The sequence below is a fragment of the Teleopsis dalmanni genome, chromosome 2 (assembly GCF_002237135.1).
Source record: "Teleopsis dalmanni isolate 2A chromosome 2, ASM223713v2, whole genome shotgun sequence".
Lineage (NCBI taxonomy): Eukaryota > Metazoa > Arthropoda > Insecta > Diptera > Diopsidae > Teleopsis > Teleopsis dalmanni.
Genome location: NC_051847.1, coordinates 143,538,586 through 143,559,097, shown reverse-complemented (window position 1 = coordinate 143,559,097; position 20,512 = coordinate 143,538,586). Strand labels below are relative to the sequence as shown.

The following is a 20,512-nucleotide window of genomic DNA, read 5'->3' as shown; positions in this document are numbered from 1 at the left end:
AACTATACTATGCCATTAGTCTTTAATTTGCATAGTTTCGACTTTTCTTACATAACTTTCAAACTCTAGATAGTAGTTCTTTATAAATAGGTTTAAATTAATTTAAGTATCACATCAAAAATTCTAAATTTGTATTCAAAGAGATTTTAGGTTAAGAGACAAGTAGCGCTATTGTTTAAAAGTTGCAATTTTATCAGATGTTTAATATATTTATATAGATATTTCGAAAAAAAAAAATATTTCACCATTTTCAATAAACAAAAAAAAAAAATCAGAAAGAAAAATCAAACATGAATATATAAAATAAAATAAAGCATACCTTCGATGATTCATTTTCTTGTTGCTGTCTTGGTAAATCTGCAGACTTCACAAGTTCTTGAGATTCAGCTGAATAAACTGAGAAATTTGGGCAATTTGAATCATCTTCATTGCCATAATCATTACTCAACTGAAATAAAGAATTTGTCCAGGGTAATTGTACGGCAGATGGTGGAGTAGGTGGTGGAGGTACTGTTAATAATGGTGGTCCAACAGTTAAAGGTGGATTGGAGGCAAGTTGTTGCACCGGTGGTGGTTGCATCCTGATAGCTGGTGGTAAACCACTAAATAATTGGTTTTCCATCTGTGCTGCGATTGGTGGTGGTGGTAATCCACTGAAAGCGTTTTCAATAGTCGAATTTCTACTTGGTGGCATTTGATTTACTTGCGGTTGTTGTTGCATTTGATTGTTATTATTATTGCGTTGATTATTTTGCTGATTACGTTGATTGAAACGCATACTGAATGGTGAAAAATTAGCATTTTGATTATGATTATTGTAGTTAGTGTTGTTGTAGTTAAAATTTCCTGGACCACCCATATTATTATAATTACTACCACCATTTCCTGTATTGCTCCCATTATTCATCATACCACCTGTAGAGTGTCTATATTGGTTTCCATTTCCACGGTAATTATTTGTATTATTGAAACGGTTATTGTAACCGCCACCACTGTTGTTAAAATTGCTATTTGTGCCTCCGCTTTGCGGATACATTGGTGCTTGCATTATAGCATTTGTTACTGAATTTTGCTGATTTTGCGTACTTTTTTCTTGAGTATTTGTTGCTTTGTTGTTATCTAGTTTTAGTGTTGGTTCCGTAGTTGAACTTGTAGTGTTTTTTCTTTGTTCCAACCGGCGTTCGCTCTCTTCTAGATTTAAAGAACCATCAGAATTTATATGCACATTAGCTAAACTGCGGCTGGCGTTTAGCCAACGATTTTGTATATTCATTATACTCGTGAGTAAATCGGTATTATTACTATTATTATTATTATTATTTATAGCAGGTGTTGCTATAGCTCCACTACCTCTTTTTAATCTTCCTAACAATATGTTCTTCCGAGATCTTTGTGGTCCATAACTCGATATGCGTACAGAAGTTTGTACAGCAGCACCGTGTCCGCCAGTATCAATTTCAATTTGACTTTCCATACCACCATTATCGCTATCAGAAAAATATTCTAAATCATTTGCATTACCCATTAGAGACAACCCTGCTCCTGTACCAGATGTAAGCGAATTATATGTAGGCTCCTGTTTTACACCCATTTGTTCTGCTAAACGTTTACTAGCTGTTTGACGTACTCTTGGTTCAATTTTTGATTTTGATCGCTGTTTGCGTCTTCTTCGTTTTATAACTTTCTTAGATGTTTTTATAGCAAATTTTTCATCATAATTATTTAAGTCATACTCTACAACATAAGTGCGTTGTCGGGCACGTCTACGACGTCTTCTTCTCCTTTTAGGTACTTTGGCTACATTTCTAGATCTAGTTGTACGTGTTGTAGTTGTTGTAGTGATAGTTGAATTGTGTTGTTGCCCTGTTCTATGTGCCGCGGTAACGGTAGTTTCAGTATGTGAACGTGTGGACCTTGTATGCCTCAACACTGCAGCACGAATGCGTTCATTTTGACGCGTTCTTAATATACGTGGCTGCTGTACTTCTGTAACACGTAAATGGGCATCAGGAATACCCATATCTCGTAAATCTTCAAAGAGAAAATTAATATCTTCATCTACATCGTCATCCTCTTCGGAACCAACACAATTATCACAATACCAAGTACCTTCAGGAATAGAGCTAAGTGGTGGCGATAAACAATCCATATGGTAACCTTGATTGCAACTATCACACAGTAGCATAACATCCTCACGATCTGGTCTAGAACATATCTCACAGTTAGTAAATTCTTCATCAACATTGATTTCACTTTCGGACATGTATTCTTTATGGCTTTTTTCTAAATCGACATCAATTTCACGTACAATTTTTCGATTTTCATATGTGTCGCGCACAATTATCCTATTAAACGCTATCCGATCAATTGGACAGGTTTGTACATTCTTTGACCATGCTTCAATGCATTTTGCACAAAATACGTGTTCGCAAGTCGAAGGAGATCCAATTTCTTGTTGACGAAACGTCACTAGACAAATTGGGCATTTTTCTAAAAGCTCATTACTGCTACTATCAGAAGTAAAACCACCATCTTCTTTTGGTTGCTGATTTGCTGTGGTTGAAGAATCAATCAAATCTTGTTCTTCATCTGATTCTATATATTTTTTAACAGTTTTAGATTTAACGCGAGATTTAGTTAACCGAATGACCTGAAAATTAAAATAAAAAATATATTATATAAATGTGTTAACGTAATTAAAAAAAATATTTTTATTCACTATATATAAAAATGCACAAATTTATATATTTATTAATGTTTTATATTCCTTATGCCTATACTTTTGCTATATTTCAGATACTTCTGAGATATGATGTATACGTCGAACTGTAATGACATAACATTTTGCAACTTTCTTATTTACTAAAATAACCAAATAACTGGTAAGAATTATTATATCTGAATATATGAACTGAACTATATGTTAAATAATATATATATATATTATATTTATATTTATATATTATAATACATATTTTATTATTACTAGACATAATGATAGATCGCAAATTATGAGTACAGTAATCCCCCCCTATAACGCGTTTTTATATTACGCGATTTGAATCCCCCGTATAACACAGACATTCACCCATATAACACGGGGATTTGTACAGTTCATAATTACTTTCGCGTACCTTTGCACGTTTGTATACGGGGTATATGGGAATACATCTATAACACGTTTTCTTATAAAGCGGAACCAATCTACCGCGTTATAGGGGGGGATTACGGTATCTATTTCTGTTCCTCAACAAAGATTTTGTTAAGTAAAACTCCGACAAAGGTACTGGATGGATTTACTAACAATTTTTGTATAAGAACACCCTTCTTATGAGGGGAAGGAAACATTAAAATATGTTCCATGTAACTGCCCAGCGGCGGCAAGACGTAGAGTTAACTACCTTTGAAGCTGGATCTTGACCACAAATGAAATACGTGAAATAAGCACACTGCAATTACGAGATTTATAAATAGTCTAGAATTGTTTTAGGTGGGCGTTTAGGCGCACAATTTTTTTGATTGTGGTGCATTCATAGCCTATTATTTAATAATTATAAATACGAGCACCCTGGGCTACTACAATAATAACAACATGGCTAAATGGTTTCTTCTAAATTCCACATAATCATAATGATTTTTAAATTCATTATGAGGTCCATTGATTTTTGCCTCAATAATAGATTCTACCCGAAGGAAATAGTATAGTTTACCGTAAAATCGTATAAATATCGTTATTAAATAATAACATTTAGAAAATATTCTAATATTCTGCTATTATAAAATATTACTTTATAGTTTCACATAAATATTTTTTAAATTTATTTTACTGAATGGTAAATTAAAGCAAGTGATAGTATATATACATAGGGACAACATGAATTTCAATCAAGGATGTATTAAGGAAATATTGTGCTTTTAATATTTATCAAAGTAGCTGAAGATGAAGTACTGATACATATATATAATTGCTTAAGAAGATATTAACCCGAAAATTTCAAAGGCGTCACATATAGAATTAGGTTTACATAGATAGATCACTAATAATAACACCAGAGTAGAAATTTTACATAATAAAAAATAGTTATGTTCCGAAATCATCGAACAACATTGATCAAAACTCCCACACTTCTCTCGGTGTTTCAATGGTTAATCAAATAAGTTTCAATAACAGATGCAATTTTAAACCACACTAGTGTAACAAAAATAATTTACATAATTTTATGCAAATCTGTCAATATACACAAATAATAAGAATGATATAAATTGAGGCAGATCAAAAAAGAACTTATTCGTTCTTTTTTTGAATTCCCGTGCTTATCCAATCGGTAAATTTTTTTATTTTCACGCTGGCAACACTACTATACACATTCTGTCAAAGTTTAACGCATATCGTACGATTCGTTTTTGTTTGGCGTCTATACAAAGACGTCGAAAAATTTTCGTGTGGCGTTTAGCTGAATTTCATTCAAAAAAAGCGTCGTTGTGATGTGGCCAAAGAGATGATTTCCAACGCAGATAGTGACCCCACTTTCATCGAACGCATCATAACTGGTGATGATACATGGGTCTATGAATTTGACATGCCCACTAAACAACAATCGACCGAATGGTGCTTCGAAGGTGAGGCGAAACCGAAAAGAGAACGCCAAAATCGGTCCAAAATCAAGGTTATGCTGACTGTCTTCTTCGATATTCGTGGTGTGGTGCACTATGAACTCCTTCCGGACGGTCAAATGGTCAAACGGTCAATAAGGAGTATTATTTGGCCGTTATGCGTAGTTTGCGTGAGGCCATTCGCATAAAGAGGCCAGTTTTATGGAAGGAAAACTCATGGATTTCACACCACGATAACGCACCAGCTCACACAGCGTTGGTTGTGTCGCAGTTGTTGGCCAAAAACTCCACCAATATCATCAACCAAGCACCATACTCTCCAGATATGTCCCCGTGTGACTTCTTCCTCTTCTACCGACTCAAAATCCTATTGCAATGAACGCGTTTTGAGACCATAGAGGCCATTAAAGAGAACACGCTGCGTGAACTAAAGGACATACCTTCGTCGGCCTATAAAACTTGCATGGAAAATATGATCAAGCGTGGACATGCTTGTATTGCCGCAGGAGGAGAGTACTTTGAAGGCGATAATAAAGAAAATTATTAAAAATTAAAATTTTGCGTTTTTTTTAACTTCTCGTTCTTTTTTAATCAAATGGTATGTGTCATTTATTATATAAAATATATGAATATATATTATTCGTAAAATAAAAAGAAATTTAACTAATAAAATTTACGATTTAGTGCGAAAAAGTTTTCGTTAGAACTATTATAAGATTTATATGGTATATTTAAATATGTACGACTTAATTTTTATTTGACCTATTTTGGGTCAGTGTATATTGCGATTGAATAGAATCTCATTTCCGTTACTCCATTTTGTATAAATAAGATTCAGAAATCTCACTATTCCGAACAAGCTGAGCTAAAGATCAATTATTTTAATTACGTTGTTTTTAGTATTTAATTACCGTGCACCGAATGGTGAACATTAATGAATGGAGCATTAAGAAACTTAATGTTAATTTTATTTTTAGAATTCAGTCCTATTTAAATCCAAGTAATTGTACTAGGTGGACTGATTAATACCCTGCCCAAGTAATAAGAACGCATTTTTTTTGGAAAATTATAATTTATGCTTCAATATGGACCCCTTTTATCACGACACACAGAACTCAACGGTCTTTCAACATTTGGATACCTTTTAAATAATACTATTTATCAAGTCCTGGAAAATATACCTTAGTTTCCCATTCCACTTTATCATTTAATGTACATCTCTTTCCCTAGAGCTATCTTTTCAAGTTTGGAAACAGGTAATAGTCACTGGGATCCAAATCTGGAGAATACGGTGACTGAGAAAGCAATTCATACCGTAAGCGTTATCCTACAAAAACGAAATTTTTTTTTTCGCTAAATGTTGTCGGTTTTTCTTAATTTCCTCATTCAATCCAATAATAGATCCAATAATATACTATAGAAGTCTGATGTTATTGTTTTTCTTTTTTCCAAATAGTCTATGAAAATTATTCCACTTGAATCAAAAAATACGGAAGCCAAAACTTTTCCAGCCGATTGTTGAGTTCGTGGCACTAACCCCAGACTGTACCCATTCTCTGGCTTATTGTTTTCGCTCAGGTGTGAAGTAATCGATCCATGCTTCATCAATTGTCATCACTTTACGCTCACAGTGAACTAGATTTGAGTATGCCTCGCTCCCCACCAAGGAGGAAACTATATCCAAACGTATAATTAGTACCGGCGGAATTGCTCGAAATTTCAATGTCGCAATATTTTGATACATGTGTTTGTAGAGCACTATGGTCTTAAGCCTTCATGGTAGGTACCCACTGTTACTGTCAACTAGATTGTGCATAAACGTTTCTAAGCAATGTTTTAAATGACAAAGTTTTTGTGGTTTTTGGTCAATTATTAGTAAACGCCAAATCCATCTTGCCAAAAGTTTTTTATATCCAAATATTTATATTTGAAATTTTTTGCCGGGCTTTAGATCGTGGTTTTTAATTTTAAATTTTTATATAAAATACAAGTTATTATATAAAAATTTAAAATTAAAAACCACGACCTAAAGCCCGGCAAAAAATTTCAAATATAAATATTTGGATATAAAAAAACTAATATACCATCTCTGCTATATTACGAAATTTAATTTTTGGACGGAATTTCTGACCTCTTTTGGGCAACCCGGACGCTTTTCATCAAAAAACACTCGTACAATCACGTTTAAATATAGCTTTCCAATATTTTATTGTTGTTAACGATGGTGCAAGGTTGTCCTAAACAGAATCCATTTCCAATTTGATTGCAGCATTGTTTGTGCCTTTCTAATGGAGGAATTTTGTTAATGAACTATATTAAATTTTTTCTATTTTATGAAAATCTTTTAGGTGCACTATTTCAATTATTTGCAGAAAGCTAACCAAATATCTGATGAAGTAGAAACTTTTACAGCTGTCGTATAAAACTTAGCTGATATACAAAATATAAATGATTTTCTTTTGGCGTTGCCACCTGTTGTGAAGTCAGGTAATTATCAATCCATCTATTAAGTACTCGATTTTTATGGATAAAGATTTGATGCCTACTAATTTTAATGAAAGATGCATATAAATATATTAATTCTATAAATATATTAATTATATCAATATAAAACTATAATTTAGTTTGTCATTTTGTAATGAAACCAATTATTTGATATATCAACTAAAAATGCATATTCTTAGTCTGTATTAGGTATATATTATTACATTATTACATTACATTATTATTATTATATATTGTGTAAATAATAAGATCCAACATACATATATGATACGTATATTTATATTTTGCTCAACAGAATGACTCACACTTTGTATTTTAATTTTTGTACTTATAGATTATTACGTTTATGCAGATACAAAAAAATGTTTTTACCTCATTTATAACTTTATTTTTCTTTTCATTTAAAATAATTTGGTGATCTTGCAAAATATATCGCAATTTTAATAGTTGTTTAACCTTTCGGTATTTACACATTTTTGAAATGAAATAGAATACGACTTGATCTAAACGAAGTAGTGGATAAAATTAAGCTAATAAACAAAAAATTGTAAAGATAATAAACACAAACAAAGAAATTTCAGATATATGTAAGTCTAGATAATCAATCCAACTCGGAGTAATTTAAAAATTTTTGGAAAACGCGTGAAGAAATACTTTATCGATTATAATTAATTAATTACAATTATGTAACAATATCCCTTACATAAATGTGTAATTAAAAATTTACAAAATTAATAAAACTTTAAGTATAAAGATAGCTAAGATATACATCAATTTGAAAGTGTGTCGTTATCATAAAAATAAAATACAATATATAGTTAATTTGGTTTATGCTCAGAATATGTAGTCTATTTTGTAGTTATATATATATTTTTATTTATTTTTAAAAAAATTTTCATTCAATCTCAAAATTTCATAAGATTTTTAAGTGTTCCAGAACTCAAAGTAATAAAGGATAGATAATTGAAACAGTGGCATCTAAAAAAGGGTTGGCTTTGTGTTCAAAAGGCTAACAATCTTATCTTGCCAAATATTTCATACTAGATATGAAATTTATTTTTGTTCACTTAAGTGTTTTCATATGAGAAATGCATTAGTTTTCAAAAACCTGTCTAAGGAGTTTCTGCATACATTCTTAAATTCAAGTGATCAGAGATTACTGCACCCTGTATAAGTCTGTTCTCAAACTTTCACTTAAGTTTTTATGAATATCATTGCAGTTTGATTGTCACATATAATTTTGCTATATGAAACTATACATAATATAGTCAATAAAATTGACTTAGGTGTCAATTTTATTTATATATATATATTATATAATAAATTTTTATATACTTTTTATATTTTATTTATAACACTGAATGAACTAGCTTAAAAACAAAGAGATTAGTTAGAGATTTAAAACAGAGAATTGGACTTGGCACATTAGTTTGATTTTTTTGTTAGAAAAAAAAGACTATGATAAGTTTTAGTATAAATAATTGTTGTTCTTCGAAAATTTATATAAATACAGTAGATTCTTAATATAATGAATATTCGATATAACAAATCCTTTAAAAAATGAAAGTTCAAATACGATTATATATTATATTATAGTTGATTTGTTAATTTTTTGAGAAAAAAAATATCTATATAAGAAAAATGTTATATATTTATCAGATATAGATATACGTTTTATATGTTTATAAATTTAAAAAATTACAATAATAATTAATTACAATAAACTGAAATATATGTACGTATGAATATTTAAGAAATAATTTTATAATAATAACCAATTAATATAACAAATGTTTTTAGCAAATTATGTACAAACAGAATTTCAAAATTATGTAACCAGAGAATTTCAGAAGCTTACTAGTAAACTAATTCCGAAATGCCAGAGTCTACTGTGGTATTCATAAACGATTAAATTTTGAAGGGTATACCATCTATTCTAACCACTTTTGCTACGGAAATGTATTTTTATATCTTTTACTATGAATAACAATGAATAATTTATAAACTCATTTAGGAGTTCGTGTCGTAAGCATCAATATGAATATATGAAATCTTTGCAAATTAAAGATTATGGCTGAGAAGAATTTGTAACTAAAGTTATATTTCAGTTTCTATTAGTGGTTGTGCCACCGCCTACACACTTGTATTATCTTTCATTAATATACGAATTTTGATCAAAAATTAACGCGCATTTTTAATTTTATACAAGTATTTAATCTCCAATGTTTATTCCATCTATAATGTACTTATGTTAACACTTTTAGTTTGAAAAACACTGTTGTTTTCATAAGGTATGGTCTTAAGCGTAAAACACGATTTTGCTTCTATTTTCATCTATATTAAAGAGCGCCAAATCTTCATCTATATAAAATAATCAACATAGCGCCATCTTCAGATAATAGGATAGTTTGGCGGCTCTACAGTATTCTTTTCTCAAAATATTTGTTCGTCTCTAATGGTAATCCTTCGATTAACAATCACAATGCGTTTCATTTGTTCCACATTTTTATCATTAACAGATAGATTGTGTTCTCAATCTTTCAGAAAGTTTTATTCCAGCCTTAAATTTGCACTTAATTTTGTTTAAAGCATCACAGCTTACTTTTTGATCACAGAATCAATTATCACTCAATAATACGCCCAATTATACAAACACTATATATAGGTGTTTGTAGTTATTGTTATTTTTTAACCAAATAAAATTAAACATCAAATTTAGATAACGTATAACACATCAACAAAAATTTTAGAACTTTAAATATAAATTCTGTCGGTAAAAATGAATTCAATTTTAAACCGATCTGTATGTAATTTGTATGAATCTAGTCTAAAATAAATGGTAATGCAGTAAATTTTTTTTTGACTATGCCAGAGTAAGGCCCATATTATGTAGAGTGTCACGGCACGTCAAAATAAAAATTGTTGTTGCTTTTAATGCAAATTAAAAAAACAGAGTGAAAGAAAAAATCAAATGTTAGTTTAAAGATGATCATGAGAGTCGAGCCTATCTGTGCCTCGTCACTCAGTCAAAGTCCTTTTGTATGTATGTATGTTTATATTTTCTTTAAAAATAAGGCACAACCAAAGAGTACCAAAGTAATAGTAGAAATACGCAATTGACAAACTGCTACTGATGTGACACTCTGCATAACATGCATTTACGACATAGCCCCACAGAGCCATTTATGTCCATGATACTCTACATAACATGGGCCTAAGTTATAGTCATTGTCAAAGTATCGGTATCGGTTTTTTTATATTTATTTTGCGAATATCTGCTAGTAGTGATAAAGGTATGCTTTGGCAAAGCAGTACTAATGTTTTCATGAGAGTCAATCATGCAAAAAAATTTTAGTGCTTTGTCGTGTGGGCCGAGTCCACTGAGAAAACGACATAATTTTTTCATTTATTATTTTGCGAATGTCCAAGCATCTAGTAATGGTTAAGGTTGAGTTCAACAAAGATATAGTAGTCTTTGAATGCAACTTGATGGTGTTAAAAAGTTTCATTGTCTTTTCGCGAATGCATATATACATTATATATGTATATTCATTATTATATATAAAATAATATATTAGATTCTCTTATTTCTGTTATTCAAAAATAGTGATATTAATTCGCATAATAGGTAAAAAGTTAAAATGAAAAGTATGTCCTTAAGTTACTGTTTTTTTTCTAATACGTTGTGAATATTGTGATTATATACGAGTATTGCATTACAACTTACATCGTTTATATTTTCAAATTAAAACTGGACATAATTTCAAATTTATTTATTGTTAATAGATCTATAAAAGTTATTATGATTACATTAATTAATTTGTTTAAAAAATACTTTCAACAAAACTTTGCATATGTTTTCAGTATTCAAAGCCAAGTGGTACATTGACTTATTATTTTTAGGTCTAATCTTTATTCGTTAATTTCTTACGTTATATTTTTTATTATTTGAAAAATTATTAAATTTATTATAGGAAGACCTATATAGCCAATTATCTTAATGGTAAATTTCTATTATTGAGATTCAAATGCATGAACTTATATCTTAAGCAATTCATTTATAAAAGATTAAGAAAAATTATTAGGGATTTTTCTGTAGACTTTACTTATAAGGTGCCGTTTGGTTAAGATTTTTTTTTTTAATATATTTTTTTTATTATTGAAACAGAGTTTCTTATCACAACCCCTAGTCATAGCTGACCAACGAGCGGTTTTAAAATATAACATTAGCTAAATATTATACTATTATTATAAAGTTCATATTTATCTTGAAAGTGATTGGTAATTGTAGAAAGCTACGGTCAAAAACAACGACAAAGACAAAAATGATAAGACTATGTGCTCAGTGGTATTGCAACATTATGAGTGATTACTATCTAGTCAAAAAAGGGGTTTAAAGTGAGAGGAAGAGAAAATAAGTTACCTCACAATAACTGAGAGAATTCGGTTGAGAAATCTTGATGAGTCCACATTATAATACTCACATTACACCGTCATATATTGTTTGTTCGGCAATCAGTGATAATTCTTTACATGCGGTCAAGTCGCATGTAAATGTTCCACAAAATAAAACTTTGAAAAGCCCCTACGTGAGTCTTTCAAAAACAAAAGTAAGGAGGTCTACATTTAAGAAGCAATGCATTTAACGAAATAAATATGCAATTAGTTTGGAAAAAATATTTTTAAAAAAAAAATTAATATTTTACAACATAAAATACTGGTCTTTTTGATAACGTCAGTATCTGTTAGCTCTGATCAAATCTACCGCTATGATATTTTTATTTATGTTTAAGGAAAATGTTATGAGTAAAGATATCTTTAGTAGATATGTTTTAGCTCTGTTGCCATTGTTAAGCTACCCATTTTAATTTCTCAAATTGTTAACATAAGACTTTTCTTACTTTTAAAATCTACTGTTTCTTTGGAAACAATAAGGTAAGAGAAGTTACTGAGATTGTGCTACATTAGCCTATATTTGTTTGCACATCTTTTTATGCATATATATACATTAAGACTGAAAAGTTTTCGGAAATTCTCATTTAAAATTCGCGCGCTGTATATTTTTCGATATTTTAAGTTTATGTAGTTTGGCAGCACTGTCCTTAATTACTATGCCAAAAATGAGCGCGATCTGTCAGACAGTTCGTTTACGGCAGCTGTTGAAACCAGTTCCCCTCAGTAGTGCGTTGCGAAATGTCTTCGACGGTCGTACGACCGTCCTGAAAGGCTTTGTACCACTCATAAACTTGAGTTTTCGATAAAACTGATTCCCCATAAGCCTTTTGTAGCATTCGCAACGATTCTGCACACGAAATTTCGTTCGAAACACAAAATTTGATGCAAACTCTTTGTTCAATTTTTTTTTCCATTGTTTTTTTCGCAACGCCCTACTGAGGTGAACTGGTTTCAACAGCTGCCGTAAACGAACTGTCTGACAGATCGCGCTCATTTTTGGCATAGTAATTGTCCTTAATTGCTGCCAAACTACATAAACTTAAAATATCGAAAAATATACAGCGCGCGAATTTTAAATGAGAATTTCCGAAAACTTTTCGGTCTTAATGTATGTATGTCAGGAGTTACTTGCGCAGACGAGAACTTTTGGATTTTTGCGTATATATTTTTACATATTTTATGTTTTGTTGTGACTACTTTAACTATACTATACTGCATAAAATGGAACACACAAAACGTACTAGGTAAATAGATTTCAAATATGCTAACTTATATTTTGTTCTATACTACCATATCTTAAAATAGATACGAGCTAAAATAATATTTAAGTTAAATGATAAGCGAAAATTTCGTGCATTTTTGTATATGCGGCAAAAATGGTCAATCAATTTAAATAATAGATTTTTATTTTTTCTTGCATCAGTATAGATTCCACAGCTCTATGATACACAATGAAATGAAATTCAAATTTGACAAAACTTCTTAATACAACACACTTCAACTGGTAGAAATCGCATGCCCACCATTTTGGCGAATAATTCAAATATTTTCTACAAAGAACATAAATCAGCATTTATCCACTTTACGTGCCATAAAAATAAACATATAAATGGCTTTACAATCAGTAGAGTCCTCTCTACCTCAACGTCTACCATAACAGAAAATCAAAATCAATGGATCCAGTAACAGCAGAGCTACCTGGTCTTCATACCGAGATATTGTTACTTTGAAACATTTCTGCAGTGCAACAACTTTCTCAACATGCCCCTACCTGAAGTGACTTAAGATGGAACACAATATTCATGAGTTGCCAGCCATGTGCTTAACACATTCCATGCATAAAGATATATATTTTTAATGTATACTTTGACTGTTGCTCTAATTCTCATCTCCTCTTATCTGTTAACCCATCCTACTGTACATATAAATTGGAGCTTTATTTATTTATCGCTAAGCCCCATTGAGTTTGCAAGCTTTTTTACCTCGACATGCAGCTAGCATCAATACTTCTTTGGCTACACTCCACTCAGTTCTCTTCTATTATATTCCATATATTTGACTTCCAACATCAGTTTCACATTACACCCCATGTATTTACAATCCTGTTACATACCTAATTTATAGGTTTTCGGAATTCTGCTACACCAAATTTTAAATTTTCACTTGAAGGCATTTTCCTTCTTTAAAGTCAACCATAGTAATTTGTTCGCGTTTATAAATAGGCGTGAAGTACTTATAATCTAGAGGCCCTATACTCCATAAGGAGAAGACGATTACATATATATTTGATTAGTGTATTGCAAATCATATATATGTATATATATATATATATACTTATAATATTACATATATTATAATCTTATATACTATTAATCTACACGCCCTATGCTCCACAAGGAGAAGACGACTATATATATATTTGATTAGTGTATTGCAAATCATATATATATATGTATATAATTATATATAGTCATCCATATATTATATAGTCATATATAATTATATATAGTCAACCATATATTATTTAGTCAAATATAATAACAATAGTCGACCATATATTATATAGTCATATATAATTATATATATAGATATTATATATCATTATATATGTATACTTATACTCTGATTATTTGATTTATAAGGGATAAATGAACTTATAAGAAAAATCTGTATACGTTACTATGATTTTATAAACATATAATTTTAATTATATGTATTTTTCAAAACACAGAATTAACAATATAAAAATCTACTAAAATACCTTAAAAATTAACATATTAGCATCTTAAATTATATTATATTATTAATAATTATTATATTTTTAGGTTCAACAACAAAACGGTGCTTTAGACATATATTTTACCATAAAAGATCCTTAGTTTTTGATATCCAGCCCACCGAATTCCGTTTGAATATCATCCCTGAAGAGGTGCATTGTAACTCCTCGCCACGAGATTTCATATAAAATAAAGTTATATCCCCTGCTTATGATAATAACTTATAACAGTAGTTATCTAATATTTGGCGATATAAACGTTTTACATATAATTGTGTAATCACCTATACTAAACTATATCTTAAAGCTATAGAAATATTTTAAAATACAAAATATTGTTTTCATTTACTTATTCATTCATTTCATTTGGTTACAAAATGTTTTAACAATTTGTTTTTCTTAAATTTAATTACATCACATTTATACATTATACATATTAAATAATTAAATAATAAGCATTTTATAAATTAAATATTTTATATACTTTTATTATCTATTAACTTAAATTTATGATATATTACCTCACTTCCACTTGATGAATAATCCTCACTGTCGTCTTTTATATTTAAAATATTTGAACGTCGATTCCGTAAAGATCTTCTTATATTTTCTTGAGACTCATCGAAGTTGTCATTATTGTTATCACCTTTAGTAGTTATTTTGTTTCTAGTACGTAAGTTTCTTGAACAAGTTGGCTTTTCATCAATGTCATCGTCTGCACCACTTGCGCTGCTTGATGATGTCTCATCAGAATCGTCGAATTCTATACGCATTACAATTCTACTTTTCCTTTTCGGATGCTTATTACTGCCCGATGGACGAGGCTGATAATCATTATCACTGCTATCTGACATTCTAAATTATTTTAATATACAATACATATGTTTAAAAATTAACTATTATTTACTATACATGTAATTGTAAAGACTTTTTGCTAATATTTTATATGTAAGTTTTTCGTACATATATTTTTAGTTCATAACATTTCACTAAATGTATTCTGATTTTATACAATTATAACTTTTGCAACGTTTATTATTTAATGTACAATCAGAGAAAAATAATTTTCTGCCTCCCTAATTTATTTCAAATACTTATGTATGTATATAGATTTTATCTTTCATATTACGATGCACTTTTAATCAATTTTATTTGCTTATTTTCGTAAGAATTTTATCACATTTATAATTCACTTCATTGCAAATTGTATTGATAATAAATATATACTGTTTTTTAATATTATATCAAAATACATATTATTTAAAAACTATTATTAAAAAATTGTGCACTCGGTCTTTTCCGCAAAAACTCAGCCATTTTCAATTTTTTCTTCGTGGCTTCGTGATTTTGTAGAAATTCATATTTTCTTGGCGGTATGTTTAATATTGAGCGTATCCACATAGTTGCATTTTTATAAAAATTTTAATTTTGCTTTCGATTAGTTAATCTTGAACAATTTGTCGCATTTCGCATTAGTAAAGTTAATTAAAAAATACGTATTTTTATGTCCAATGAACAATTAAACCGCAGTAAGTGACTTTAATAGCTACAAAAATAAAGTTGGGTAAATATGTATAGCATGTGTGTAGTAGTTTAGTAGTTTAGCGTTTGATTAGTAGTCCGTTAAGCTAGCAATATTTTGTTGCAATAAAAAGATGTGTGGCAATTAACTAAAAAATCCAAACTTTGTTCACATTCTGCAAACTCAAAATAAATTTGATAGCTTTGATATTACCCACTAATTCCAATAAATAGCATTAATTAAAATTCGTATGACAATAAATGCTATGTAATAATTGCTTATTAATATATAGAGTTTTATTTAAATTTTGTAAGAATTAAATACTGAATTTACTTAATGAAAGTATTAAACAGAGTTTAAGGCTTGTCTTATACAAACAGCCATACGATACGTGATCATAGCATTTTTTTTTTATTTTTGGTCATGACCTAAGGGCTAGTTTAATAAAAAGTTATATCACAATAGTCAATTTCCTGCTTTTACTAAAATTTGAGTACGTTTTTTTTTCGTACATATAATATAAAAAATGTTTATTATTGTATAAGCATGCCTACATATGCCCATATGCCTAAAAACCAAAATAATTTTAAATTTGACGTGAATCTCTTTGATTGTTTGTTTCTGAATAAATGTTTAAATAATGTTATTTAAATGATTAAATTATTATTTAAAGACAAATATATAAATTTATATGTGTATATAATTTTATTAAGAAGTCTGCAGTATTCATAAAGTATGTTCACTGATTTCCATTATGTATGACATTTTTTCTCAACTTTAGTTGTCAGTACTGTTTGTGATGTTGGAGTGAAATCTCTCCACTTCCGTTTCATTCTTTTTGGTGTAGAAAATAAATCTGACAAGATGGGTCGTATGCACGCTCCTGGGTAAAATTAAATAATTTATAGTTGAAAGTGTAGATTGAACATAATTAATGCACCACAACATGGGCAGACCGATATAGTATTTAATTTCAATGAAAAGTGTTTAGTTACAACTAAATTGTTGTCAAAAATGAACCGGAAATTTTGTGCGTACTCCCATGTGGTGTTGCTTTAATTTAAGTACAATATTTGACATTTAAGTGTTAATGTATATCTTTGTTTCTATTACATGTATTTCTGCTGCTGCATTATAGTAAGGGTATATCCCAATCAGCTCTACCTTATAGAAGAACCGTGCCATCTTGGTTGAAACTTAACGCCGAAGATGTTAAGGAACAAATTAAGAAATTGGGCAAGAAAGGCTTGACACCATCCAAAATTGGTATGTAATTAATCATATTAAAAATCATACATATTAATTCTAGATGATTATACATTTCAATTTTTAATATACTTTGTTTTTGTGACTGCAGGTATAATTTTGCGTGATTCTCACGGTGTTGCTCAGGTGCGTTTTGTGAATGGCAATAAAATATTGCGTATCATGAAGTCTGTTGGTTTAAAACCTGACATCCCAGAGGATTTATACCACATGATCAAGAAGGCTGTTGCTATCCGTAAGCATTTAGAACGTAACCGTAAGGATAAGGATGGTAAATTCCGTCTTATCTTAGTTGAATCCAGAATTCACCGTTTGGCCCGCTACTACAAAACAAAGAGTGTTTTGCCACCAAACTGGAAATACGAATCAAGCACAGCATCTGCTTTGGTAGCCTAAGTTGTAGCTTTTCCAGTTAAAATGATAAATAGATTTTTATATTTTAAAAATATAAAGTGAAATAAAAGAAATGTTTAATATAAAAAGCTAACTAAAAATGTTTGTATTTATATACGACACAGTTGCGTTAGCTATTAATACGGGTACAGATTAAAATTAATAATTTAACTCTGGTACAAAACTTGTAACGAAAGATCTTTGGACATCAACTTGAACGAAGAATTTATATTAATAATGGAAATGTGGTGCACTTCAATGTGTATATGTTTGGAATCCAAATTAAGAAATTAGTTCTTGTATTGTTAAGAAAAAAAAGTCATTAAGTAGTTATTATGTCGCTACAACTACTATGCGTAAGAGGTACAGTGTATAATTTGCAGAAACACCGGTTCACATAGGCCCCAAAGAATTTGACCCATTGTTATTCTATTATGTCTACCACTAATAATAGATTTTCAATATAACTCAACAACGTTGGTAATTTTTGCTTGTAATGTAACAAGCACCGAATCATAACACGATACATAAAAGCCCAAAGATTGAGTTGGTATGGAATTTTCGAGACAAAGCCAGAGGGGAGTAGAAAAAGAGGACGACCGCCGCGAAAGATGGTTACAAGATATAGAAGACCACATACGAACGATGTGAATAACACAACATAGAAAGAAAGCGAAATGCAGAGAAGAATGGAGGCGTATTGTAGAGGAGGCAATGGTCATGGCCATCCTGGACTGTGATGCCAAAATGATGATGAATGTAACATACTTCAACTTTTGTATAATTCTGGCAATTATACAAAAATAAATGTAATAGGGAAAAATCAAAATTTACTACTCTTTGAGAGACTTAAAAATGTCGATTATTACAATTCCTAGTTTTTATAGATCTCGCCGCAAGTTTTAGTCTATTTGCGAAAAGAATTCATTAAATTTCATACTTCCGAATGGATTTCGTTTGTATCATCTTTATTGTAACTATAAAAAATAATTAATGGATTAATAGATAATAACCGTAATCTGTAGTCTCAGCAAGCGTTTTGCTTATTCATCCATGTATGTAGTATACATATATTAAGACTGACTTGTTTACAGAAAGAGGTTTAAGATACCAGTTAATTAAATTTGTTTGGTTCTATCTTCTTAAATATAATTTCATAAATCTACTTCAAAGACCTCAATGCGCCTTTAAGATTATCGATTTATATTTGGATAATTTGTGCATGATTCGTTATAAGTTTATATAGAATTTATAGATCTCTGCATTAAATAAAGTTAAATTCTAATGTATTATTAAGGATCTCTTAGTTAAAAATAGAAAGTTTCAAGTCAAAGGTTCATTCTGTGCAAAAAACTTCAGAGTAACACATAATGCCGTCTTAATACAAAATTTCTTCGGTAAGAGATTAATTTAGTATTTTATTTATTTAATTGTAAATGCTATTTATTGTTAAATATATACAATATAACTAGATTATAATAAATTTAAAAAAAATTATTTTTATAATAATTTAAAATTCATGGCACGTATAAAACAAAATATATATTAAAAACGTATATTATAATATTTATCATTCAGTTACAATTTCTATTTTTTTAGCAATAATATAATAAGTATTGAAAATATATCAAATAAGTGGTGTTATTAGTTTATCCCTGATGATAAGAATATAGCTTTCGATATTCTTTGGCATCTATTATCAATTACTTTCTATAAGTTTGAAGTTTTGTGTTGTGGCTTTTGAAAAATTTATGAAGGTTTAAAATTATTCGACATAATAAGATGTTATTTCTGTGAATATAGATTGGTTATATAGTTAATTAATATATTATAATAAAAGAAAAGAGAATGCTACATAATTCTATTTAAGTTTTTTATTGGGCTCTTGTTAAAACTCCAATCATTTAGAGAAAAATTATTTTTTGGACTATTTTAGATTTTCGATTCATTGTGAGTGACAATAAAAAATGTTCAGAATATATGCATTAGATGGGTCAACTATCCTTTAGGATCAATAATCGAATATCGTTTAGAATCGTTTCTGTTTCATGTATTAGTAGTTTTTAATATCGGTAATTACAGATCTACTTGGTATTGAATTATGTAGCCCAAGCTTATCGAATTAAGTGCACCTCTCACTCTCAACAAAACTATTAGACAGTGCATTTTATTAAATCTTAACCATTTTGCAGCTGTAATAGTAAAAATAAATGTCATTATACACTTCAGTCGTAATACATGTCCTTTAATCTTACTCATATTCATACACATATACTGTTGCTTGTCAATGCCAAGTTTATACGAGGACTCGATTTATTTTGTTAGGAATCATTATTTTAGTTCTTTATTAGTCATTTTGAAGTAAGTTTATAGCTGCTAGAATTTATATTGTTTTGGTAAAATTTTAAGATATATATACAGCATGAAACATTTAATTTATTGAAACTATTAATCCTATTGATACATGTGTTACAATGTGATTGGCTGAAGATAGGGTGAGAAGAAGAATGAATGTTTGGTATGGGCGCGTGGACGGATCTTAATTGTAATTACTCTAGGTCGAGGTCAAGGAAAGAGAGGAAGGAATAAATATACAAGGTAAAAAGTCTGATTACATTTAAGTAATGGAAAGGAATCTGACACTTCAATTGTTCGAAGTCCTAGATTAATTGGGCTTAAATAAGATTGTGCATCAGGCCAAGAGAACCAATGGCGTCACGGGAAGTAGAGCTACAGTTTTAGCTACACATTGTGAACTAACGTCGCTTGAACTCATTTCTCTTTTTGGCTCACTGATATTTTCTTCTGAATACTTAAAAGACCGTGTTTGCAATGATTATTTTGTCATATATTATTCCCATTCGATTTGCGTTCCATGGCGTTATCATAAGCTTTCGTAGGATTGTTCAGTTCATTTAAAACTGTTTAGTATGGTTGGTTGCAGTGGCAGACCATTAGCCAACTTCCATGTACCCCAATTA

General features: G+C 29.7%; 2 protein-coding genes across 2 annotated transcripts in view; one reads left to right on the top strand and one right to left on the bottom strand.

Moving 5' to 3' along the window:
* LOC119683394 overlaps nucleotides 1–15,377 on the bottom strand; it is a 34,732-nt gene extending 19,355 nt beyond the window's left edge. The window contains exons 1-2 of the mRNA XM_038097056.1: nucleotides 14,872–15,377; nucleotides 320–2,650 (exon numbers count right to left, since the gene is read on the bottom strand). Coding sequence (XP_037952984.1) covers nucleotides 320–2,650; nucleotides 14,872–15,204 — 2,664 coding nt within the window. The 5' untranslated portion in view covers nucleotides 15,205–15,377. The remainder of the gene's footprint in view (nucleotides 1–319; nucleotides 2,651–14,871) is intronic.
* Nucleotides 15,378–16,650: 1,273 nt separating this feature from the next.
* On the top strand, nucleotides 16,651–17,592 carry LOC119684366 (40S ribosomal protein S13). The gene is made up of 3 exons (XM_038098394.1): nucleotides 16,651–16,759; nucleotides 17,011–17,138; nucleotides 17,230–17,592. The coding sequence occupies exons 1-3, from the start codon at nucleotides 16,737–16,739 to the stop codon at nucleotides 17,532–17,534; spliced, it is 456 nt and encodes a 151-aa protein (XP_037954322.1). The 5' UTR covers nucleotides 16,651–16,736; the 3' UTR covers nucleotides 17,535–17,592.
* Nucleotides 17,593–20,512: the final 2,920 nt, after the last annotated feature.

Excerpts from the sequence above, each read along its gene's own strand:
- LOC119684366 (XM_038098394.1), top strand. The coding sequence starts at position 16,737 with ATGGGTCGTATGCACGCTCCTGG. Across the intron at positions 16,760-17,010 it reads GGTCGTATGCACGCTCCTGG|TAAGGGTATATCCCAATCAG; the intron begins GTAAAATTAAAT and ends GCTGCATTATAG. Across the intron at positions 17,139-17,229 it reads CTTGACACCATCCAAAATTG|GTATAATTTTGCGTGATTCT; the intron begins GTATGTAATTAA and ends TTGTGACTGCAG.